The following is a 27,980-nucleotide window of genomic DNA, read 5'->3' on the forward strand; positions in this document are numbered from 1 at the left end:
GCCATGTGAATGATAACTCTGGTTATAAATAATGCTTGTTTCTTTCAAACTTAAATAACGATGACAGACATAAATTGAAAAAAGATGCAACTTGTGGTGAAATTAAATGCTGTTTTATATTCTTTTTTCTTTTGGTTTTTATTTGTTTGAGCTATGCCAAAAAGATAGACATATTGCAGTGTGTGATGAGGGAAGTGTGGAAGGACAGTGGCATTAATCTACTCAAGGAGTACACCTGTAATGTCTTATCCGAACGACTCGGCGCTCTCCATTACCGACTCGCATCACAGGGGAATCCCTGTCGCTACATAAGCAGTACTGTTACATTATTATTATAATTCATATTTTCATTTTTACTTGTATTGTTTTCGTTTAATGGAGTGAATGAGTGTTCTGTGCTGTATAAAATTATTGTACTGATTGACGTTATACAATGTGCTAGAAAATTCATTATATTCCACCCAAAACACAACACGAAACTCTAATCAATGAAGTTGTCTAAAACACTTTTTTATGTTAAAAAGCTAAGGGGGAAGTATGTCAATTACATTATGTTCTTATGCATTAAGTTTATGTTGATGTGTAGTTTTTTTTTCCGATTGGTTGGCAAGCAAGCAGAAATACTAATACCTTGCTTTTAAAAACACTGATGACAAATCTGATCTGATTTGAAAAGTGATGGCGATATTCGATGATGGAATGTTGCTCAGATTTTGGTGTAAAAAATTAGGGTTATATTTTTTGGTATCCAAGTGTGGCTTAATTTACTATGTCGAAGATAATGGTAAAATGTAATCAAGTAATTCTGTTGATAATGATGCCTGGGCATTCATAAGATTAATAAGTGTTTAGGCTTGGAATATTAAATAGTCATAAATACATGTTCGATTTCTCGCGAACGAGTTGGCCATTAAACATTCATTAAAGATACATATGTACATGCACTAACTTTTTCTACTACAGTTTCTGTACTTGTATAAACGATTTATTTGAAGAAATCTGCTCGATTGTACCCAACATCTATATCATATGCCAGTGGTTTTCAATCTATTTCAGCCCAATTAATTAACCCCAAACATAATGGATATTCAAAACATTGTTAGTTTTATAATTTTATAAGGATCCATAAAAGCTAAATTCTTCTCCTACAACAGTTGGTCACACGATGTTACCCGTGTGCCATACCCTCAGGGTGGTGAGAACATCCCAGTTTGTGTCCCAATATCCTATGCGGTTAAAGTTAAAAGTCCTTCAATAATAAGAATCGAGACATTTTGCTGACGTCATTAAACTGAAGGTGAAGAGCACTATGTTAATACATCCTTTTTCATTAATTTTTAAGGTAACTGATGCTGCCGCACGGATTACACTGTTTATTGTGTCTTTCAGGTTGCCTGGCGCCAAGTTGAAAAAGAAAAGTTTTTAACCATTGGCACGACAACGTGGATTAAGGATAATAATTATGTTGTACAGCATAAAGAAGATGAAGTAACAGATATAACTGTATGGAATTTAAAAATTAAAAACGTGAAGACAGAAATGGCGGGAGAATATGAATGTCAGACGACTGCGATTGCTGGTCATTCTAGAATTGTATATTTACAAGTTGTTGGTGAGAATAGTTTACTATGTTTGAGTAACCTGTAACCCATCTTCACTATGGCCATGGTATTACGTCTTCGACTTATACCGTTACTGCAATAGCCCACAATCTTGTTTCACGATCATCGATTTGATTGGAATGTACCACAGCGGATAGAGTCTCCAGAGCCCCCGATTTCGAGTGTATTGGATGGGTCATTGCAGTCATGTATAAAATGAAGACGAAATACCTTGACCATTGCGAAGACGCCTGTTACCTGAAACAAGCTATCTTTTCTGGGCATTTGGTTAATGCTGGTGGTTTCAACTACACCAAACACGTTTCGAAATAAAACTATTAAACTTCTGATCGAAACAGTAGTAACTATCTCGTTACAAACATTCTGTTGACGGATGGATCACTATCGCAGTCAGAATGTTGTGATGGCAGCATTGTAACATGAACGTATAGTGTCATCTCAGTGTCGAATCAATTAACCATGAAAGTGATTCGGATGGCTCATAGTCAGCTTAAATGATAAACCTAAACAAAGTAACTACGAGATTCGATTCGAATTATGTTTTGACATAAAATCGGTTTAGCCTTAGGAGTAAATATTAACTTTTTTACAAAACTTGTATAAATTGAATGTTGTTAAGGAAATAAACTATCTTATAACAGTGCTGTACACGCTAACATTAAGACCGATTTGGCAACTTTTTGTTGAAGTCGTGATCGACAGTATAATATACTCTTATCGTGATTTACAAGATATCAATTTTTAATAAGATTTAATTAAGCTATCAAAGGTAATATAGCTTTGAATCACCTTTACTTGAAAAACTGGCGCACGCAATCGGTTATCTTAATATAGAGATCTTAATTGAATTTCAAGCACTTTTACGGGTGAAATAGTTCGAACATAACCAAATCTATATTTCGCTCAATATGATACTCATCAATAATTCCTTGTGTTGTCCATATTTGATAAAAAAAAAATAAACCTTTTATTTCCATTACGAGTTATAAATTAAAGTATGACATTGACATGTCGATTCTCCCTAGGGACACCTTTTCATATTCAAACCGTTATTTCATTCCTTTTTCAGGTTCACCTTTATCAAAGCCAGGTACGTTATTGACAACTTATCCATTTTCATTACACCATGGAAGTGACTATTCAACAGATTCTTAGGAAAATTGAGTCGTAGGGATTCAATATTTATATTGAAATTTTTGCAATTATGCCGGACCTTTGGAAATAAGAAGACGCACGCAATTGAACATACCAAAGCAGGTCGTGGTCATTTGAATGCTTGTCAGACCATCTTGTAAGAAGGGAGACAAATATTTCAGACGTGAAGATTGTATTTTATTTTGCAGGAAAAATTGATTTTGGTCATCTGCACAAGTATAAATATTCTTCGTCGAGTAAGTGTCCCGAACTTCTTGATGTCACCTAATGCAATCCTTATCCACACTGTTCAAGCACACTCTCTTCCATTTTGCTACTTTTTAAACTATCCTTGACTTCACTGCCTCCTTTCGAATGTATACAAACTTGAAAAAAACGTTCAACTATAATACTTTTACAAAAAGAATTTCAATCACAAATACCGAATTAAATGATCATGTATTTAAATTCTTATGCTTGCTGATTATGCTATTGATGTGTTTTTGAGATTTTCTTTTCTTGTAAGTCGCCTTACAATAAGGAATAAATTGACTGTTCCAGAGTATTCGATTATATAAGCCATGTACATATATTTGTCAGTATTGGTTCTTCTATTGCAGATTTGCGGTTAACCGGGAATAAATTTGTAGAACAAGGTCATAAAATTCATTTAACATGTAATGCTACAGGTGGTGATAGGATACCGGAGGAAATAGACTGGTTTAAGGACGGTGATCTAATAGAACCTCATAAATATAGCGATATAATCATAACAAAATATAGATCATTAGAAGTGAAAGCTTTAGTGAGTGAACTTATTGTGGATCATAGTGATAGAAGTCATGCAGGAACTTATATCTGTCGTTCTTCTCAGGATAAAATTGATAAACTAACTGTGGAAGTTCTTGTAGGTAAGTTCGCAATTAGTGATGTTGTTGACCTTCAAGTAATGAGAAACAATTTTCATGAAACTTTAGTAATATTTTTTTGTGGCATATTTGGACATGATTCATTTTCTTTAACAGTATAGAAGATTAAATGTTAATTAATAACAAATTCTTAAAAGTTCTTATTCATCGTTTTATTTTTTTTTTCTTGCAGCGGACACAACAAATGTAAAACGTGGTAAGGAACATTTTATTTAATTACTTTTCTATGAAAACATTAACTAGGGGTGGAAGAGAATCCACTTGTCCAATCATACATCATTTTAGCAAAACAGTCAAAACTTATTCAAGAGTCAACAATTTAGTTTAACATATGAAATATTTTTCTGTTATACAAATTATTTTGTTCACATTTAATTTGTGGTGGATTTCAAGCAACTGTCTCCTTTGTTTCAGGTACGGGTAAAATAATAAATGGTAAAACCGTTTCATCAACAGCAAGTGATGCAAGGTGTTTGGACATCTATTTAACAATAATTTTAACAGTAATATCACTGCTACGCTTTACAATTTCTTAGTAATATCGTGATTTATTTTCGGTTACTTAGTTACATCGCGCTGTTGCCATGGTGCTGTACCACGTGCCTTCTTGGCTCAACGACTGTTTAAAGGGAGATAATTATATTTATAGCCAGTGATGGAATTTGGAGAAAGGAACCTGAGTGTTATGTGATAAAGGTCTGGAACAGCTAACACCATATTGTGTGAAAAAAAGTATCGGGGGATAATCATAATGTGTATATATATATCTCATGTAAATAGTGTCCAAATTCAAATGTTTCACTTTAAGCTCTTGAAACCAGTACCAGTCCATACACCAGATAACATTTGCTCTTCATATTATTCAAGTAGTCCATTCTCATTGTTCAGCATGGTTTAAATTAACTAGATCACAACAATCGCCGAATATAATCAAAAGAGCTGAAGGAAGTGATCCAGATCCTCGAATCATATTTGGAAGCTTTCGCGCCTTAAACTATAGTGTATTTTTAAAGGAAAATTAAAGCTTTCAACTTTAGAAATTACGACTTTTGCTGTACTTATTTCTAGCGCTTATATCTAAATAATTTCCTTACTTACCGTCTTGAATTACTGAACATTTCCTCAAAGAGTGTTTTCTTAAAACCGTATGTAATATATAATTTAATTGTGAGGGCAAAATAGATAATATTTTGGACACGTATGGAAAATGGATATCCATATCCGTATATCGATCAGTCTTAATATTAATGTTAATATCTGTGTAAGTGTGAGAGAAATAACTCTAATTTGAAAAAATTAAAGCAAGAACCTTAGTGTTTGTCAGGTTATTTTGATTTCGGGGAAAGGAGGGTTTGAGGTTGTTTGAGAGACAGTTGCAAATCACTCGAATTCCTTTACCCTTCTTTGTAGAAAACTTCTTTTACGATATATGAACTTGCTTCTTTGTAAAAAGTCTCTATAAGTGAATGCCAAAATGCAATCGGGTCTACATTTAGTGGGTGCAATACGTATTTTATAGGATGTACTCCTTCGATTTGCCCAGTAACGGACATTATGTGTCATTGCTTAGCTCAGATTAATAAAAAAAAGCAATATATTATGCTAATTTGACCACATTTATCTTAGGCTACATTTTAAGTTGATCACCGTATATTTATTTTATACGTTTCGCTCAAACTTGCTAAGCTTACATTTATAAAGGTGCCATGTTGAAACTTTACTTATTTTTGTATAATTATTTTGTATCTTTGTGTATAATCAATGTACCATATATTGTATATATAAGTAGGTAATTTATAATAGTATTGTTTTTGTTTGTATTTATGTTATGCAAATCTGATAATTAAATTTCATTCTCGCATCAAAACATGTTGTCTTATAAGGCGATGATGTGTTTAAATGATCTATTTTGCTACAGATGTTATAATAGCGCGTTATAATAGTATAGACGTCAATGCAGCGACCAGAAATTTAATAACTTTAAGCGTGTTCTGATTTTTTCGGTTTAAAAAGAGTTATCGTACATTGTATATGAAGTAAATTACAGGTTTGATAAAACTCGACGAAATTAGGATGACTCTTCATTGCAATTGACAATAAAGGTTTTTCTCGTTATTAAACGTGTATATCTTTAATTTCAAACATAACAACTAAACAATATCGATTAACAATTAAATAAATTCATCAAAAAATTGCTGTAGTTCGAACAGAGATATCGATTACGGATATCAGAGAAATCTTGTCAAAGATCTTTTCAGATAAATTTATGAAGTTAGATACAAGTTAAGGTTAGCCTGTGTTGTAAAGATTTGACCACCCTGTTAAATCAATAAATGTAACCTATTAAAATATCAAGATAAATTTAAATCAATAAATGTAACCTATTAAAATATCAAGATAAATTTATGAAGTTCGATTGTTACAGGATACAAGTTAAGGTTTTAACTGGACGATAATACCAATAAATAATCAATAAAGCATGTTTAGTGTGGTTTATATGATATGTTCACGGGACTAAAGATATAACGGAAAAAACACAATTTCCTAAAAGGCGAATACGCTGCCGTACGTCGAATAAGTTTTGTATTAGCTTCATAATGATGAAGCACGCTGGTATGCGTATATGTCGGATGGTTTCAAGTTTTAAAATGTAAGAAATTAAGAGATTGAATGTTACATGTCCAAAGCTGCCGGTAATATGAACATTATTTTGCGTTTTTGTGTGAAGACAACGTTCTTTCACTATAGCTGTCTTCAATATCTGTTATATGTATGTGCTAAATTTTAAATTTTCTACAACAATAAACCGAGGCTCCGTGTGCACCAGGCTGTGCACGTTAAAGATCCCTCGACAGATGGAAATCGAAAAAGAGCAGGCTGATGCCACTGTCATTGTAAAATTTATATCATTGCACCCTGCTTGGCGTTGCCGTCTTCATTAGCCCACATGGTGCAAAAAGTTGGACGTAAAGCTCCATTCATTTAATTTCATTTTTGACTTTTCTAATATAAATGTTTACTTTCAAGCCGATGAAATAAGTATCAAATACCACATCATAAAAGAATCATTCCGACACTCTCTACAAATCCGCCGTACTCTATCTGAAATGTTGGCAATTAAACTACAAAAATAAATATAAAACTTTTGAATATATTCAAGATGTCATTTTGGCAGGCAATAAATATAAATTTATAGTTTTTTTGTCATTTGTATTTCCTGCTAACTCTTTAATTAACGGAGTCGTTAAACTGCATGAATCCGAATTTCAAAGATCGAAATAAATTACATAAAGTAGAGATCAGACGCTCTTGAGTCGGAAAAAAATCTTGATTAAGTATCTGATAAAAACAATTTAAAGTGAGGATTTTTTTTAATATGATTCCTGCAAATAGATAAAATTGCAAGAAATCAGCAGCTAAAAAAAAAAAATATCAAACAAGAATACATTAACTTTCATGCTAAACTTACAGTCGACCACGATTGAAAATTTCATTGTCTTTTACGAATTGCCTTCATTCGTTGGGTCTAACTAAATTATATAGGTCAGTTTTTCCAATATCGAATTGTTTTCTATCTAAAGTTGACTTCAAGTGGACTGGAATTCAATTAGTTTTTCTTACATTTTCAGACAGCTGACTGAAACAACATTATTTAAAACAACTTCTTTTTTCTTCAATAAAAACTGTTTTCCTCCTACCAACATATTGAATCAGTTCAATAATGAACTCTAAAGGGGCGTCTATTTTACAAGGAAAGGCTATCACAGAAAATTGATGTTTGCTTTGGAATTTTGAGGAGTAAAAAAGTCTTCATTCGGAGGTGGTCGAAGTCAAGCGTCGTCTTAAAAGGGATTTTATTACACACGAAACTTAATTAAAACGATGAATTCAGTAGACGGATAAACATTATTGGAAGGTTGATTCAAGGATCGTTTTAAATAGGGGTGATCAATTTCTGGCTTGAATAGCAACAATCAACTTCAACAATTCTGAACGTTAAGCAGATTTTTATAAAAACATCGTCTTAGTTTTTATGTTTTCAATCGAAGTGTCTCTGTTTCAATGACAGTAAACTACCAAGTATCTAAGTTAAAGAAACCAGACTGATAAGTTGTTATGCTTGAAAACAAAATCTAATGGCAATTGGTTCCTTTGAGATTCTGCTTTTTCTGTATTTCTTCAGTCTAGTAAATATTGAAAGTATTGAAATTCCTTAATTTTACCGTTTTCAAACACAGTAATTGTTATATCTCATTTTATATCTCGCATTTTATGATAATGAAAACATAGAAGTGCGTGGCCTCTTATGATCAGCCTAGACCCTCTGACGATTCACAACGTCTCATCAAAATTGGCAAAATTTATTGACCGCGAGCAATTGCAATCAGTAGGATGGTTTCAAAATCCGAGCGCGCTGTTCGACGTCAATTTCTGCCAGGATGCCTCTGAGACCACCATTTCTATTTTTCTGTTATTTAATTCGACACGTTATAACTGTATTATAAGCGTTTTGCGAAAACTACATATTGCAATATACAGTTGGACATTGATGACATAATGACATGTCTTTAGTGTATGGAGTCTCCAAGGTATACAATATAAACCAATAAAAACTAATCCGTTTGAATCATCAACAGCAGAAGAATGTATCACCAAGATTAATAGAATCAAAACCCTTGGTACTTGAGAAAGTTTACTTTTTTGTATATTGGAAAACGAAAAGCACATATATACGTTATGTAATATCTTGAAGTCAGACAGCGTTTGCCCAGTGGTGGATCTATCGAGTACATATTCAATAATGGAAATAAAACATGTAATATATCTCCCGTATTTACCAGGATCTATTATTAAGTAAGCTACCACGCAGTGCCATCAAGTGTTCCGAAGTAGATCTACTGTCTGACATGCAACACAAACAACAATTATTTTTGTAATGTATTATTGCAGTCTACAGTTGGAGTCGAAATGCTTAAAATGTTCAACCACACGTAAAGTATTATACCATATGTATATCTAAGTTCGGTAGAAACGAAACAAAGTTATCATGCTTCCTTTGCCCGGTGCAGGTTTTAAAATGGACAGTCCAATACAGACCAATGGAGACATTAAGTAGAAGTAATAACATTATCCCTAACGGTAAATAAATCAAATGAATTCCAATTGCTTTCTGTATGAAGTCAATCATAGATATGTGTTATTTATTTCGAAGAAATAGATAATTAAATATATAGATATATCTTATTAATGAAGATTGACTTAAACCAATAATTCTTATAAACAAACTTTGAATACTGATTAAAGCAACAGAAAACTGTCTCGCTTTACTCATCTTTATACCCTGTCACACGGACTGCCACCATTTGTGATCTTACGGCGACTAGAAATGTACTATATCACAGGCAATCACGACGAAAACGCTAGAGAACGTCCTGGAAACATACTAACTGTAAAAGAGTCGTCCTCAAACCCCGACATATGCGACATTATTGCATTCCTGATGCGGTCCTCCCTCCTCGACTGCTACGCAACAAAGTGTGTCTATTGACAGTTATGAGTTAAGTAGGTGCGTCCACTGGAGATCTCATGGCCTTTTCGCACGGTATCTTACACGCCTATACTAGGTTTAAGGCGACCGTCGCAGCTTAGTAGGAACTTTTACGTCCCGGTGTGACAGAGATATTGTAATTTAGCCGATTTATTGTGCAGTTAGATTTTTGAAATGAAATGAATGGAGTTTTACGTCCTACTCTTCTGCACCTTGTGGGCTAATGAAGACGGGCAACGCCATGCAGGGTGCCATGAGGGAAATTTTGCCAGGACAGTGGCATTAGCCTGCTCTTTTTCGATTTCCAACTGTCGAGGGATCTTTAACGTGCACAGCCTGTAGCACACGAGGCCTCGGTTTATTGTCCCATCCGCACGACTAGACGCTTTTTCCATGTCAGCCCCTCTTACCTGCATCACTGACAGGGGGAAACCGGGTTGAAAAATCCAAAGGTATTATCTCGACCTATGCCGGGATTGAACCCTGGACCTTCAGGTTAGCGAGCAAGCGTCTAACACACTGAGCCATCGCGGCTCCCAGTTAGATTTTTGAATGATCCAGACTAAACGGATAGTCTAAGTATATTCTACTGATCTGTAACATGTTTCTGAATGTTAAAATGTCAGACTCTTTTAGCACCGATTAATTAATTCGGTTCGTGATGTAACTGCCCTTTCCAAAACAAATTACAAATCCCATAGTTATCCGTTGCGGCTCTAACGAGCCGTAAAAAATGTATTGATATTAAAGAATACTCTATCAAAATTCATAATTTAAGCTCTAAATTTTCGAAGTTTTCCATGGCTACCTAGATTGAATTTCTAACAATATTTGAAAGTAGCCCACAAGCTATAAAAATGAAATGGTATAATTTACAAAGAATATAAAGAAAAAGTAAGAGCTGAATCTAGCAAACATGAAAAAATTCCACCTGGAAATAGATAACAGTATATTATAGAATACTACAATAGATACAATAGAACAGGTGAATTAGATAATAATTTTAAGTTTTGGTAAAATATCACTAGTTTATCTTCACTAACCTAAATATCACAGCTTCAACTGTCAAGATGAAACATAGGTTTCACAATTTCTGGAATAAAGATTTGAGTCTAATCACCGTGGGTGGCTAGTTATTAACTTATATCTCCATTCTTTAAGATAAAACTTATCTATCGAGAAATAAATGGTTATTTTTATACTTTCTAAATAGCCATGTTGCAAAAACAATGAGATTTTAACTCTTTGGGTTCTCGATTTGATTTTAAAGATCTCTAAATCACTATAATCAGGCTTACTTTTATACCTTGCAAATTTTAAATCAAACTTGATAATGAGAGATATATCAAAGCGTTAATGCATTAATAAATAGCAACGATAAATTTTGAGACATTCACAGATTCTGCTAACACATTAGCAACACTGGACTAGAAGAGGCTAAAGCAACAGACAGAACAAGATTAAATAGTTGGTTGGTTTATTGATAGATGACCTACTGGTGCTGATATCACAGACTACTGTACGAAGCAAAATGCGTTAAATTTAAACCATATCGACGGGAAACGAGAAGGTTGGTACAATAATATTAGATAACAAACAGTTCGCAGATTAAAAAAAAATGAAAAAGGACTTGGCAACAGCAAACAACTGAACTGAGAAAGCTGAAGCATCAGATTGAGAAACATTTAACAAAACGATTATATAAGTGCAGGTCGTCAACACGTTTTAAGTAATCGAATGAGACGCGGCAGGAAATACTGATTAGATGTTTTAAGTAACCAAAAAGGATACTACTTTCCGAAACAGGGTGTTCATTCTTTTCCACAGCAAGTACACGTTTAGGAATCAGTTGATAGCAATAGTACACATTAACCTTATTACGCCTTAGCTATTGGAATGACAACAAACAATGCAACCAAGGTAAATGGTGTCTAATCTGGAATATAAATAAATATTGCAGTACTGAGCTGTTCCAAAACTTGACTAATATCATGTCATTACTAACAGATGGTTTGATACTTGTTGATACAAAAACCATGGTGTAATCGAATAATCATCATTAACTTGTACATCATTTGTTTATATTGGCATCTAGTTTTGGTAGAGTGCTATTTCACAGAGTGTTACAGCGTAGATCATCCATTATTATCCATTATTATTACTCCATATATCGTCAGTTGTACCAACTTCAATGTGTACTTTTCTCATTTAAACAATCATCAGCCCAGTCAAAATAGATCTGTGGGAGGTGGTATCATGTATCAAAGATGGTTTTCACACCCTTTAGTATTGATGTTTGCTAAAACCAGATGCAGGAATTGATGATTTGAAAGATGTGGTTTTGAATAAATATTCCTTCTCGAAATAATGATTAGCTTAATTATCCTGTATACTATGGGCATCCAACGCAAAAGACCCCATCGCCCTCTAATTGTAACATGGGTTTGGCTATGATTCTAATGAATTTGAAAGAAAATACCAATTAATGCATTTCAAGCCTTACTGCTTTAGAATTGTTCTGTTGAAGGCTAGAAAACAATGTGAACAATGGTAAATGAGAAAAACTTTACCATTACTGTGGAATTGGTCCTTTCTTTTTAGATTGCCATCATGTAGCATACTGGGTCCTAGCTGCTCTGAGTATTCAGATACAAGGTAAAGATACGTACCGACAGTTTACTTTTCATTTCTCAAATTCATCAAAAACCAGCTTACTTCATTTATTTTTTAAATCAAAGATAATCGGATTATTGATATAGTTCCCTTCCTAATACTAGTAAGAAGCTATATGGTATAATTACAGAAATCCTTGGGTATTAATATCATCTCCAATGGAATACTAATCTCAATTATATTTAGAATAATCAAATAGTAGAGGGCCAGGTTTCCCCCGTAATTAACAGGAATAATTTCTTTACACAACATTGAAAGTATTAAACGAGAAGTTTGGGAACTAACCTTTGGACAGTAATGTAACCTCATATCTGACCAGTTGACCAATACCAACTTCTATATCAATACCATGTTATTAATGAATACTATAATCAAAAGAAGGGAACCTGGACTAAGTTTGATTAGATTAGACATTCAAAACCATCCAATTCATTCTTGATTAGTTTTTGTTGATTCAGCTGGTAATTTTGGAGCTACGAGAAGATTGAACATATGGACTGATGATTTTACCTGCTACAAATTCCACTTAGTTATTCGCGTACACCAAGGTGAAAGGTCTAAAAATTGTAACTGCAAATGTCTTGAAACTTAATATATTAACATTTAAGCGAATTTATATACTTGATTGTAATATTTGTAAATAAAATTTACGAGATTACTTAAGATGATTCACTAAACAAAGTGCAAAAGGAAAGTTGATAATTGAGAATGAATCAGGTCCGTAACATTCAATTTGAAAAATGATCGAGTGTATAAAAAAATAAATGTGTTTAAAGATCGGGTCCATAGCACAAATATGTGTTATGATCGGTTCCATAGCATAAATTGTGTGTTATGATCGGTTCCATAGCATAAATTGTGTGTTATTATCGAGTGTATATAATAATATATGCATAATGATCGGGATCATAGCATTTAATATAATGTGGTATGATTGCTTCCACAATATGTCATTGCCGGTTGTATATGAAAATACATGAGTAATGATCGGATCTATGACAAAATATGTATTGTCATCGGTTCCATAGCATGTTCTGATACATGACAAAAAGAAACAGTGGTTTGTATTTTTTCCTTGTCATGATATAATATACAGTATTAAGATCGCGTCCATAGCATAGAATATGTGCTATGACCAAGATCGTGTCAAAAAGGATTGCTTTTTTCCTCAGTCATAAAGTTTGTCCAAGGATGAATTGGGCTTCGAAGTCGACGGTAAAAGTTTTGTTTTAACGGAAGAAGTCGACTGTGCAATAGCAACGTACCAGACTTCCACTAAAGCGGAAGCACAGTTTGAGTGGATTCTCTCATATTTTTACCGGAAATCGACGAGGTATAAATAGACAATCAAAATATGGCACAGGAAACAGCGTACAGGGAGACATTCCTATTTAAATCTAACTAAATAAAGGTGGCCAAGTTACTCTTAAGAACCATTAAGTAGAACATTTCCACGAGATATATTAGCATTTAGTACACGTGTTAATTTCAACTATCCGCATCAAGGTTAAATAAAGAAATGAAAACCCTTTTTATAGAAGAATGTGTCAATGGAATATTTGAAAAACATATTAAATTGATAAATGCGCAACCTTATACCTAAACGATTTCAAACCTGGTAATTGTTATACACTGTTGATGTCAAGTGAAAAACAATAGATAAAAATGTTGAAGATATTGTTGTTGTGGTATCTGGTAGGTATATTATTCAAGGTGTTAAGGAGTATAAGATGATCATTATGATTAGATTCCCATACTTCATTATCTCTTTTATCATCTTAAATACTGACACTTACTTTTTTACACACCTTTAAGTCTCATATTTCAAAGCCAATATGCCACATTTTTTATATATCTGTGTCTTGAAAAATCTACTTCTTATGGTTTCTTTGAATTCTTCAGTTTATGCACCATCATGTCTACCAAAATCTGCTATTTGTTATAACGTAGTGCTGTGATATTGTTTGTCGGTTGGAATAAAGGTAAATATTTTCATCATTTTGGCACCATTCATTTTTTTTTTACAATAATACTTTCACGAAAGTCTAAAATGCAAGTTTCAAGATCGTTGTTTTTTTTAAAATGTTGGATGTGTATTTCTCGTACCTAATGGTCCTAATATTAACATATTGTACACATTTCTAGAAACAGTATATTTGCCTGTAATACCATTTATAATTACTGGTGATTTCAAGATTTACTACCACCGGTATTAGAATAACAAATGTCTCGTTATTTGACAAATAATGCCGGGAAAATTTAAATGTTTATGTTTTTTATTTACACTAAATGTGATAAAAGTGTCATTTGGTATGTCATTAGTATAAAATACTAGCACACTAAACTAACTAGCATGTCATAGTACTAACATTTAGCAGTTTTAATTATAATGCTAGTAGATTTACTGCAATATAAATCAATTGTCCTCGTTCACGACTTAGCTAAATAAATAAAACAAAGATAGAGACCGCGGGGGTGTTTCGCAACAAATTGTTTTCAAGGAGGTGATGAGTGATGTCGATAATAGTTTCAAGAACCTTTCAAAATATTTGAAGGAGATTGTCAATGGAGTTAATTCGGTTCTGTTTACGTTTTAATCGTAAAATCTGTATCACTGATGGATTTGATTTTTAGATTTGAGTCAGTTTATAAAATGTCAAGGACAAGGAGAAAATTGACACATCCACAGAATTTATCAGTTAATACTCATCAAGTCAAAATTGACAAGCCGAAAAATAGCAGCTTCACAGTTGGTATTACATTTTTATTTTTTGAAAATAGCTATAATTATAGTAAGCACTTAGGTTTATAAATCTGAAGTAGAGAATGTTAAATATCTTTCTTCCAAGAACAATCAGTTAAGATTTCTTTGACCCGAGAGGAATTCCTAGTTTAAAGCAACGGTAGTTAGCTGACTTAATGAGGATGACGGAAATTCTTGCAACATTTTCATATAAAATCATTGGCAAGCTGTATAGAATTCTCTACATAATGAGAAACAATTTGTTCATTGAGACGAGAAAATGGTGATAAAAACGACTACAACACCAGACTTAGATTACACAAGCAGAAATAATTGATATTGATGATGTTCTCAAGTTTGATCAAACTTCAACAAGTTGTCACTTACACGGTCCTGTCTCTATTTAATCAATATCTGCTATTGAAGCTCTTGATGCATCAGTAATTTGGTGTCAGTGCCTATCTGTAAATGACAGAAAATAATGATGAGTTGTACTGATATGCACACACAATGCGTCTGATTTGTATTCCTGGAAAGGAAATCCATTAAATCATTTGAAAGTTATTTTGTAACATTTTGGATGGGTCTCTTGAAATCATATTTGTCAGAATTTAAGTAATAGTTACTTCTTCCACCGATTGTCTTGAATATTGTATTATTTATCTAAAGTAAATTGCTATGCTATTTGTTGCTACGAGTAGTCAGGTAGCGCCTTACAGGCTTATCTTTTGGAACCTTACAGAAACTATTACGCAAATAAACCACTTTAGTAATTTCATGAGCTAATGGAGAAATTACATTAAATAATTCCTAACTGAGGAAGAAAAATTTGAGACCCTGGGGCTAGATTTGAAAAGGAAAGTATTAGCATGACGTTCATCTGTATCAGCTAAACGAATGAATACGTTCAATTCGATAAATACAAGACATTTTTATGTATTAAGTAAACCTTTTAAGAGATTTGTGAATATAAATTGTGAAGTTGTTGAGTTGAAGCCCAGGGAATTACATTAGATTAGAAGTCGAGGTGACAATGTCATGAATTGTTACCGAGTAAACGATCTAAAATGTATTACCTTAAAGGCATTAATTAATATTCTTCGCAGTTAGAGGTAGTATTAGTCATGATGCAATTGTATTAAGGAATAATCTATTTTAGCAGCACCGGAAGAATTCAGCTGGGACACAATCCACCTTTATCGATCATTTACAACGTCATCCTTTGACGTACATTTTACACAATGGGAGTACAAAAACTCAACTAAATACATGCATGCTTTATTATTAATTTAGCTTTTGAATGAAGCAACCTCGATACCACAAGTTGAATTACCTCTAGGGTTGTCAACTAATTTCAAGCCAACAAACACAATTGTCACTATCACAATGGTGTTCGATGCATGGTTATAAATGGCCTATAGATAATTTCTTAAGAAGCTACACAAATCCAATGGTTGTGAATCACACATTAAAATGCTGCAACCACAATGAGAACTTAATATATAATGCACTAATGTATAGAATTTATCATAATGTATCCAGTTCTATAGCACAGTCGGTTACAGGTTTGGTTCTCTTTCATTTGCTTGGTTACGTCGAGTAAATGGCTGCTGTGGGTTCCATTCTCAATCTCATAATTTTAGTCGACCCAGCTGTAAATGGGTACGGACAATCCGGGAAACATCAATGCCAATGCAATCAAGGACCAGCTGGTAGAAAGTATCCTTAACTGTGAACCTAAGTTGTTATCTCTTTTTATCTTTCTTTCAATCATGTTAAGGCCAGTATCGTGAGAGACTCAAGTCTTTTATAGTCTTAATATGCCATTACGTTGATATACCTTTTAGTTTTGACGATCAAAACACGTATCTATATTTAACTAGCTTCGGTTTTAAGCAACGTCTTCAATTTTAAATCGGTTATTGTTTTTTGAAAGATGTCTAAACTCTAATGAAATATAAGAAATTTACATATGTATTATCATAAAATACACAATTTATAAGACTTTTAACCTTTCTAGAAAGATAAGAATAGACCTCTCCCTGATAACAATAGGTGTATACCACCAGACACATCTCTTCCTTGAAACAGGTACCGGATGTTTAATCAAGGTAATCTATAGAGGATATCAGCCACCTGAATTACTAACTTCAAAGTCTAGAGAAGAGAAAATCTGACATTTCTTTTAATTGTGTTAGAGAATAATGTTTGAAATGATGGCTATCTGGTATTGATAGGTGCCAAATGTTAAATGATAAAGAGATGTTTTCCTTGACTTGGTCAATAGTTCTTGTATTTATCAGTCTATGATCATGTGTAGTTGAATAAAAAAAAACGTCGTTCATAATGACCAATTACTTGAACAAGATGATCTGCTGGCCTACCAATTAAATGTTTACCAAATTTACCCCGAATACAAATACCAAGAAACCTTATTAGTCATTATAATTTAAACAAAGTTTCAGAGAGAAAAAAGTGTCAAAATGTCAGCAATTTTTTGTCAGCGTTTTATACAACAAGCAAACCAAAATTAATATCTGTTATCCGTACATATACACTTCTCAATGTGGGTGTCAATTCCCACTTGTCCGTAACAGAAACACCGAATGTCATTGTATTTTCTTATCATTTCAATTGCATCCGTAGTACATCTGGTGATAATTGAGTATAAATCGATACATGTGAGTAAGCAAGTCTAACTATCCCAAATTTTACCAAATTCTTATGGTGACATTTTTAATTTGGTTTTATGTATGGTAAATTCGCCTATTACATAACATGACATGACTTGAAACGTTTCATATCGGCTAACTAGCATGATCTTTAAAACATTGTTTTTATAATATGCATCTTAATATCCTTAATCCTCAGCTTAGCACAAGAAACACAAACTAACCATAACAGGCTTTATCGAATTATGACCACGAGTTTTTATTGATGACACTATTCAGATGTTTATTTTGAAGGTCAGGGTACCAATTGTCGGATCGCTGACTGTATCGAACTAGACCAACAATGCCTCTAACCTTTGATCTGTAGCTGAACTTGAACCAATATTATTGCATTACAATTAATAATGAATAAGATAATTAAAGGAAAGGAACCTGGGCTTGGTTTGATTAGATTAGACACTCAAAACCATCCAATTCATTCTTGATTACTTTTTGTTGATTCAGCTGCCATCTTGTGGTCAACAATATCAAACAGATGGACGATGTCAGCTCTCTACCAACTGTAGAAATCGTTCACAGCAATTATTATTCTGTTTTCTCTGTTTTCGGAATAATGGACATGTTAATAGGTGGTGTTCTTAAAAAATAAATCTGAGATATGAGAAGAACAACACGCACTAACAAGTCAAAAGTTTAAATCTTCTCATTGATACTATGAAAGGGTTCAATACTGATCCGAAGATTATGTTTGGAAATCGATGGTTTTAAAGTTCTAACGATTTCACGGACGATTGGACGCCACCAATAGCAAGAAAATTACACTCGAGCCAATGTTCAAATTCCCAATAAAGTAGTGTACAGGAAAATATGATATTATTGCATCTTCATATTTGATCGGTTAAGAAAAGATAAGATAATCGTCAAAAGAAGCATGCCAGTGATAGGTTTCCTTCTATCTTCGATTCTAATCCATTCTGATTGAAAATGGTTTTATCTATGCATGATTTTAATAAATATTCGATTGAAATCTGTCATTATTATTGGATTTAGGCTTATATTCTCATTTTACATTAAGCCATGTGAAATACGTTGGATTCTTGATCAGAAATATGCGAAAAGTGACGTTCGAATAGAGCTAACGTTGTATCATTCAAGATATCAATATTAAATATCAAAAACTCTCATAAATGACATGAGTTACAGTTTTTGTGGGCTGGCCGCGGATTGAAGTGGAATACGCAATGTTGCGAGGGATAATATACGAATGCTTGACCTCACGATATTCTATGTTCCGCAAGATATAAAAAAAGATTTACTACATTGAACTCAACTCTTATCACATATTATATGAATAATCAGAATACAATGACAATATATTGGCCTCTAATGACCATAACAAGTAGCTTAAGTTACCAAGTGTTTGTTTTCTTAATAACATCTCAGAATCATCATTGTACTGAAAGAAATAATATTATCAACTCTCTTCACATACCGCCTTGTCATTTATGTAGAATGAAGAAGTGAGTTATTAGAAATAGCAGGAATCGTTGTACGATTGTGTAGAATTGTAGATTTCAATAATATTATCTCTTTATCTCAGATATCAGAATTAAATTACCACACTGACTTCAAATATCACCTGTTCCTGCTTAAAGAAACAAACACGTCCTGCTGCAATAACACTGTTCCTGGTATTTTGGTTACAACACCTTTAAAGATGTAAACAACACCTTACCATGGAGTCAAAGATTTAAAGATACAATTTTCCTGATACAGAATTGATTCTGGTCTATTCCCTTCCATATTCAATACTTCAAACGCACATTTATTCTTTAATAAGATTTTAGTGAGGGAGTGTTGTAGATTAAACGGGGTTTTTATCCACAGCATCTGTAAGATAAGTATCTATATATATATCTAATGTTCTTTGATTTGTGACACTTCAATCAATAAGCTTGTTAATTATTATAACTTATTATTATTAGGAGGTGGCAGAAGATATAACGACGTCTTTGATATATTGTATAATTTGTGTGAAAATGTACTCAAAATGTGGGATTTTTACTCCATAGTGGGTCGAAGAGACAACAAAAGACAGGCCTTTCTCTCTAACGCATCAATGCTATGCTAACCTTATACAGTATCGGCTATATGATCGTGACTATGACACCTTCGTCATTGATTCAGATGTCACATATATTTCAATAAGCATAACATATGTACGATAATGACTACTTTGCACCAGAAGATATGTTGTAAAATCTATAAGCAGTATAATTATCCTCGGCAAACGCCATATAACATTCCAATTATCTCATTAAATATTCAAGTGACCTGAGGAGTCGAGGTTAAACATAGGTAATCCTTGTAAACGCGATAGAGGTAATAATTATATTATAGCCTAGTAATTATGTTGTCACAACCATCTTCGTAACTGTCAGCTGGATTATTGACATGTTCATCAAAATTTAATCATGATATATCCTTAATATAATAACTAGTTAACATTAGTTTGTCGCTCTTTCAAAATGCAATATAATTGCTCATTAATAACAGAAGGGAATTTGTTCTTTCTATAGCACGAACATGGGTCACACGGAGGTGTAACAATTTTTAAACAGAGTACTCGTGTGGTTGGCTTCTCACTTGAGCTAGTGGACACACTTATTATCATCTTGTAATTAATTTTAAGTTCATCTACGAACTAAACTTGTACTCTCTTGTGTTAGTTTATCGCTTCGGTGCGAATCTGTAGATGGAACCGGGGACCAGTTTAACTAAAGACAACACAAGTTATGTATGTCGATTATATCGTATGTAGATTAAACAGACTACTTCAAACTGTATACTCGCGTTTGCAGGTGATCAATTTTGAGCCCAAGAAATCAAGAAACAATTCTTAATTTTACTAGTGCGAAGACGTGTTGTGAGGTTTTGAGATTGTTGATATATAAGAACAAACGCTGTTCTGTGTTCTGTATACAAGTAATGTATACAATGTCATACGTTGGGCATCTGGACTGTGTTTTCATTATATTTAAACACATAATAATAAATTAAATGCCAACTCCTCACTTTCACATCATCCAAATAAATCTAAATGTCGACTGAAGAGATCTTCCTAATTACTGACGATATAAAAATAAATTTGCCCGAGTGAAACTTGTGTAAGAATCACATGTTGTGTTTATAAAAACTATCTCAAACTGATACCGTTATCCATATTAAGTCAGGACATGTAATGCAAGAACAGAAGGAAGAAATACGGAAAGAAATGGTTACCTAGTAATAATATATTGTATATCAGACAGATGGCACCGCATATAAGCTTTTGTGGCCATCTAAACATTTGGTATGAGTAGTAAGAATCACGTCCAGTCAATAAAGGACATTTGGTAACGTTCTTTTGAACTTTTCATGTAAACCGAAATCGAAGGATGATAAGCGAGTAGAAATGCCAGTGAGAGTACCTAGAAAAATTGTTTTTAACTCCAATTTGTAACAAAGTTAAAAATACGAGTTTTATACGTTTTTGCCTCCAAATATATATCAGAATGAGAATCCTTTTAGACACTCCATGGGTCGTTGGGTCTGACGCCTCAGCATTAGGCATTTATACAATTACTGTGTGGTTGGGAATTTGTGTTCTGTTAAAATTTACGAAGGCAAGATGGAAAATTAAGATGACGTTTTTATGATGTTATTCTTGGCTACGAAATGTCAAAGAATAAACTGTGAAGTATTAAAATAACACTGAATATTTGAAAGATACTGGTTTTCTTCAAACTTATACATAGAATTAGAGAAAATTTGCCTTCAAGCCGTGGCGGTATAAATACAAACATCTTGTTTTAATGGTTATTTAATGAAATGTTGCCTTCTGTTTGTTGTACTGTAGACTATTTTAGTATGTACCAGGTTTATACAACTAATTATTCCGTACTTACAACAGTCATCACGGTTGTTATTGAGCTACGATCTTTATTGTAGTACTACAGTAACTGCTACTAGTATTAGTTTTAAAAGTGGTGGAGTTTGAAGTTTACATGTAAAGCTCGACTTACGGTGGATAGAATCAGACAACAACCGGATTTTCAACATATTATGCTAGAATCTTGTGGCATTTTGGAGAATCTGACTAATACCTGGATATATTCTTATAAACTATCTGAAACAAACCAGCATCACTCCAAAATGTTCGCGTACTGCAAAATGTAATAGCGAAAATTGAATCTGGTTTTTGACTTGATCACTGGAATAAACGTTCTGTTGGTAGTCGCTCAGTGTTTGAAATTGGCGTTTGCTGAAGTCGACTCCGACATCTCAAGCACAACCAACCCTGGCCGCGTTCATTTTACAATTCAGTGATAAGGTTAACCTATAAAGGATTGACATTACAACAAGAAGGGTTTAATCTGAACAAAGAAAATGCTATAGGTGTAAGAGGTCGATAATACTGATGGCAGGCACCTCATATTTTGCATGGAAGACATGACGCAAAACTTATGCCATTAGATTCCAAAAAACAATTTCGTAATAACTGATTAGTTAAAAACTTCCATCAACACATTGTGCATCTTCCAAATTGAGTTTTAAACATAAACCACACATTTATTGAACAAGCACCATGTTAACACAGTATCGACGCTTTTAGGATGTTTCTGTAAGTGGTATTTAGTTCATTTAATTCCTTGAATAGTTGAATTCCTTAATTAACTTCTTTTTATTGGTTGTTTCATTCGGATCAACATTTTTAGCGAGAAGTGTATATTGACCCATAAAGAACGTTTACATCAGCAATGTCTTTGTTAAAACCATATAAAAAGATATTAAGTCAGATAATATACAACATATATTTATTACTCTATAAGCTTCATAAAATTCCGATTATAAAATTCATTACCATCTATAGTTTTTGCTATAAATGTCTTTCTTTGATAAACACCATTAATAAAAGTGAATTATGATAGAATTTTATAGGAATAGACATTACTGTTAGTTAGCTTAATGCATCATCAGATTTTTGTCGATTATTTAGAAACTATAATCAATGGACTTCATAATTTACGAGAACTTTTTACAAGTTTTAATGTTTTATGACATTTAAAGCAGAGAATCTGTAGTATTATGGATTGAAGATTGTAGTAGTTTTTATTTCATTGATTAAATACATAGCCCCACCCACTCTTTCTGATTGGTCGATTGGAAGAAAACTGCCCGCTGATTGGTTTATTTTGTATATTGACAAGGTTTTTGCCGTAGTGTACTGATAAAATGTGTAGTAGAAATATTACAGTGTGTCGAGTGAACAATGATGAAACATTGACAGCGAAGGAATCTACCTGTACCTAGGAAAAAATGTCTATATCATTCTAGATTATGTGATAAGGATCTGTATATCTTAGTGCACCCGTTATAAATCTTGACTTCTTCATTTCCTCTACAGGTAAGCCGCATTTTAGGAATATTTCTCTTGTATCTAGAAACTGTTTTTATTGGATTCGTATATGAAAGGAAATGAATTGAGATAATATCTCTTTTCAACAATGAATCATTGTTAGGTATTCTGGCATACATAATAAATCTATTTGTTCAATAATTAAATATGCATACACAGGAAGTTAATCATTACTTAGATGTTGTGAGATGTAACATACATGAATCTTTGATACATTCCGAATACAAGTCCGACATCTCTAATTTGTGTTTCTGTTTCTTTCTCACAAACACTTGACATGATTACAAATTCACAGACTCAATACACCACTTGGCACCTCACCGTAATAGCCCTAAGTTAAGATGAACCCAAATACCCTTTTTGATCAAGTGAATTTTCGATAGTGACTACATAATCTGGTCAGGCCCTTTCTGGATTTTTAGTGACCATGGGTCTGAAGAATACACTGGTCTGAATGGTGTATCGAAAAACCAGAAAGCCCTTTTGGAATCAATAAAAGTTGCAGTTTACAGGACGTGTTGTATATAAAAAAAAGCTCATAATGCAATCTAGTTGGCTTGGACTATATGACAGAAAAGGAGACAATCATATCCATGCTTCAGTGTCTGGGATCTATAAATGATCTACAGCAGGTTTCAAATGGAATGTATCTATATGCATAATGCATAAACTAATATGAAAATGTAACTGCCTTTCACATCTGTCACTTTACAAGTGTAATGTAATATTTATGTATATCTAACTGTATATATATGCATAATGAGTAAAGTCTATATAATTTAACCAATTGACCAAACCGATACATTTGACATTATTGGATGGTTCAATGTCATAAAAAGGTATTAACAGCTAATCGATAAAAGGTAACATTGCTCAATAAATATTGAATTTCTGTCAACATTCAAGTTGACGATATAATCCGGCTCAACCGCGAAGGTTTATGATAGAGTTATAATGATATACTGTGCCAATAAATTATTGGTAGCAAATGTGATATACGGTGCCGATGAAAGAAGATACTGCCTAATTTACACCTTCTCTTACGTGGAAATGAAATTTGTTTGGCAGATGTTATATCAAAGTAGATTTAATAGGAAAGGCTCCAACAACTGGTAACCACATGCTGTCTAACCAATAGTGTTATTAAGTAAGTAAAAGGTACCATGTTACAGAGAAGACAGTGGTTTATTTCAGGTACAAGTTGCTAGTTAAGGATATATGCCACTAGGTTAATGTGAACACTGTTGGTTCAAACTTCTGGTAGGTTAGGTTGGACTCGTGATTCCAAATCGATCGTTTGTATGATTCTGTACCTATATTTTAGTATCATACATACAAGTATAATATCAAAACAGAAGTAGTTTGAAATGTCCTTTAAGCAGCCCATGTTAACTTCGTTTCTCATTTCGGATAAAAACTTGATAACCTACGAATATTTGCTCTGTTTCTGAAGTTACCTTTAAGTGAACCGCCTTCTTACATCTAGAAAACAACTGATTCTATAATAAGAAACCTACAAGCTAATCTTCTGTTAAAATAAAGTCATCGACCAGATCAAGTCAATTATCTTCTTGATTTCCTCATTCATGATTTGTATTAGTGAAATGACTCGAGGCTAGAATTCTAGACGTTAAATTGAATTCAGTATATTTATCATGTTCCAGTCTTACCAATATAGATAATCAATGTTTTATTGGTCCTAATACCTTCTGCCTTTAACTCTCATAGCAATCTTCACTGAAAGACCAGAAACGTTCTAGCATACGAAATCTGCACAAGCAAAACAATTACGTTAAGCATGACAAAATCTTGAGCAATAACTTTAGAGTACAAGAAGTACTACTAGGTCTGTCGAAAAGAATAAGCATACCTGCTTCGCCCTCGATACCCGTCAACACTAAATAAGTGGTTTTCAAGCGATCGTTAACTTTAATCTACTACCTACTGCTTAAGAAATGTGGGGTTGCTTGGTATGATCATTGAACGAACCACTTTTTTCTATTTATAGATTTGCGGATGGTGTTGCCAAAATTTAGGAGGACTGAGAATTGAATTGATCCAGAAGTAATATTACGTTTGAAAAAGGATGTAAATGGTAACATGTAAATGAAATCAAAATAACAAGTGCTCTTTATATTATGTTATATACGCAACAATGGATTATTATCATTTATTAGTATATCTGAGTGTTTTACTCTTCGGATTATTGACAAAGATTACCACAGTATTATCAGGTAAGAAATCTGTTTTATATTTGTAATCAATGGAGCGAAACTAGATGATTGGTTCACTACAAAACGGTTCAAAAGTTTGGCGATTGTTCTCAAGCTGCAGTTAAAGTGCCAGTAGCCAATTTTATGGATGATAATCTGGCAAAATATTAACCCTTAATACGTTCAAATGTTATACAGCATGCTGATTATTGCAGCTGCATCATATAATGGTTATGCACCAGCAGTGCAACTGGAATAATTTCATACTTTGTAAACGGTTAAATTGGCAATGAGCAGATTACATTTAGATATAGTGTAATGTTCTCGTTTATATGTTTTCATCATACATTCGTGAAACTCTCTAATCGTTTGTATGGAATTCTGTAATCTTCTGTGCTTAGTTAACTACAGGAAATAAAAACTCTAAAAACTAGTGAGGTAAAAGAGGCAATTATTTCTTTGATAGAACAAAAATATGTCAATAATGTATTTCATTTCTGTCTTAGTAAGCTTCTTGTTTAATACCCAGTTTGAGGTGTTATTCACAATAACATAGAAGACGGATTTAAAGACGATCATAATGACTTAAGTAAATCACTCAAACAGCAGGCTCCAGTTGCCTATAGTCTATTGAATTACAGTTAACGTAATAAATGACATAATGTATTTATGTTCATTAACTTAGGACTGTATTTAATTGAAAGTGACTGTGGGTTTTAAGTCAAGTTCATTAAACACACTCACAATAGAGATGGCCACCTCGTGAGCTTGTCTTAGCTTCAATCACTTCAATGGACACCTTTACTTCCAAATTATACACTTCATTTGACACGTGTTACATTAGGACTAAGAATAATAATTATGGATACTCTCGTTCAAGAAAGAAATTGATAGTCCAACATATTATATCTGAAGAGTTGCAGATTGTTCGTTGCAGACTGCCGAAAAATAACCATGCTTATCATTCTGGATAATGTACGATATTGGTCATTTTCTCAATATGTGAATGATCCTTGTTCTTTGTCTTAATAATTTCACGATTTTCTCTTAAAATTCTGATTGATCATAAGAGGCGGTGTGAAAATTGGCAAAAAACTAACATTGTTTCTGATGAATTTATCACTGTCTTTACATTAATTGGTGAATCACGTGCAACGTAATTGGGAAATTTATTTGGTGAACAGATTCAATCTTTCATATCAAGGACAATGCACATAATGTGGTTGAGGTTGTTTAGCAATCTCTTGTTGAAAGTCGATGCCTTCAAACTACTGGTTTGATATTGAAGAATTTTCATGTAATAACTTAAAGTGGCCTCCAAACAAACATCCATTTCAGTCTTGTTCAATTCACCCTTCCGCTGGTGCAAACTGGTGCAAACAGGAATTATTGTCTCAAGTCATTTAATATTCTAATATAATGTCCAGACGGGAAATACTAAATGATATCAGGTGACACCATCGATCATAATTTCCGCTTTCACTCCCATTTCTTTAGGATTCTAAGTTGACTTAATTAATCCAACCATTCCAAGATAATTTAATAGTCTTAATGAACGAAATAAAGTCAGTTGACTTTTGAAATATTAATTGAAGACCAGTGACTAACGCTGAAGATATTGATATGGTTATAGGATTACAATCTCTATGAATATCATTTCAATACAGGCTTTGGTTATTTCTAATCTTCTTTGATGCATAGTCCATTCAGATCACAATTATGAAGACTTGCTAGGAAATGTTCAGGATGCGAAAATATTATCTTTAAAGTTAAGAAACAGGGTTGTCAACAAAAAAACAGCTGGGTGACCGTCAACTGGATCGTGTGATCGAAACAGTTTTTTTTTAGTGCATGTTCCGTGCCGTTTTTTTTTTACTCGTTGCCTCATGCCTCGTTTTCGAGCATTTCGAAATGCGACAGAGTGTCCTCTTAAATCGTAGCACCTTGAAGATTAAATAGGCAAAATTTGTAGACGAAGTCAACATCTGCGTGCTTTTGACCTTTAGAACAAACACTTTCAGATGTAACGTCAGAAAATAGTCATGGTAAACAAAAACGTCATATTTTGCCAACTATTTTAATTCTTTCGAAATCTGTGAAATTTGAAATTATCAACATTTCCCCTGTTTTGTAAGTCTTCGCCATGTACTTATCCACACTTGTTGTTCAGATTAGACAGAGAACCGAGATCGTATATGTACAATAGGTTACTATATATTCCGAGCGTTGGAAGCGATATATGTCTTATACGGCACCAGGGTTCTCCTTTTTAAATGAAGAGATCACATTAATCACTCCAACAGCTAACCCAGGGTAATATTTCATCTCGACATGTTGATGAACTCTACTATCAGATAAGGAATCGTCAATATGCAACACAATCTGCTGTGGATTGTACTTAATCTTGTACAGTTGGTTATAGTCTTACAATTGCTTCATTTGTCACATTTGGATTGAATTACAAGGCGTAGTGTTAAAGACATGATAAGGACAACAATAAGTGACTTTAGTGTTGTAATACAGTATTGTCCAGGATAAATGGAAAATGTGACTTATTGAGTTTTAATGATTGGAGACTATTTGTTGTTAAATCCCACTAGATTATAGTAATACCAGAAACACGCTATTACTACATTGTCATTATAGTTACCAAAATATATGGTCATTATTGTTACACTACAGTGACACCAAACGAGACGGTATTATTTGCCGATGACTTTGTCCTCATTGCTGATGGTATTGGAATGTAATGTACATCGATTTTTGGTTTATGCCTAAAACAACTGGCTTTTCAGACTACTGTGTTAGAGTACAGCTCTTATATGTTTTCTTATGATCTTTGCCATCAAGGGAAAGACGTCCCATGAAATGATTTTAATTGGTAATAGATTTCAACAACGTTCTAAGTTAGGCAAGATTCGCTTACTTTAATTGTACAAGATTCTCGACGTTTTCAAAGAATTAAGACCTATACCCACCACGGCATTT

The 27,980-nt window shown here is 33.2% G+C and overlaps 1 protein-coding gene across 1 annotated transcript; it reads left to right on the top strand.

Annotated features, from left to right (window-relative positions):
* Positions 1 to 1,309: 1,309 nt before the first annotated feature.
* On the top strand, positions 1,310 to 4,707 carry LOTGIDRAFT_166438 (hypothetical protein; the record flags this gene model as incomplete). The annotated part of the gene is made up of 6 exons (XM_009063504.1): positions 1,310 to 1,342; positions 1,390 to 1,612; positions 2,692 to 2,712; positions 2,966 to 3,013; positions 3,377 to 3,667; positions 4,574 to 4,707. 6 exons carry the CDS (start codon positions 1,310 to 1,312, stop codon positions 4,705 to 4,707), a joined length of 750 nt encoding a protein of 249 aa, XP_009061752.1.
* Positions 4,708 to 27,980: the final 23,273 nt, after the last annotated feature.

Source organism: Lottia gigantea, assembly GCF_000327385.1.
Source record: "Lottia gigantea unplaced genomic scaffold LOTGIsca_58, whole genome shotgun sequence".
Lineage (NCBI taxonomy): Eukaryota > Metazoa > Mollusca > Gastropoda > Lottiidae > Lottia > Lottia gigantea.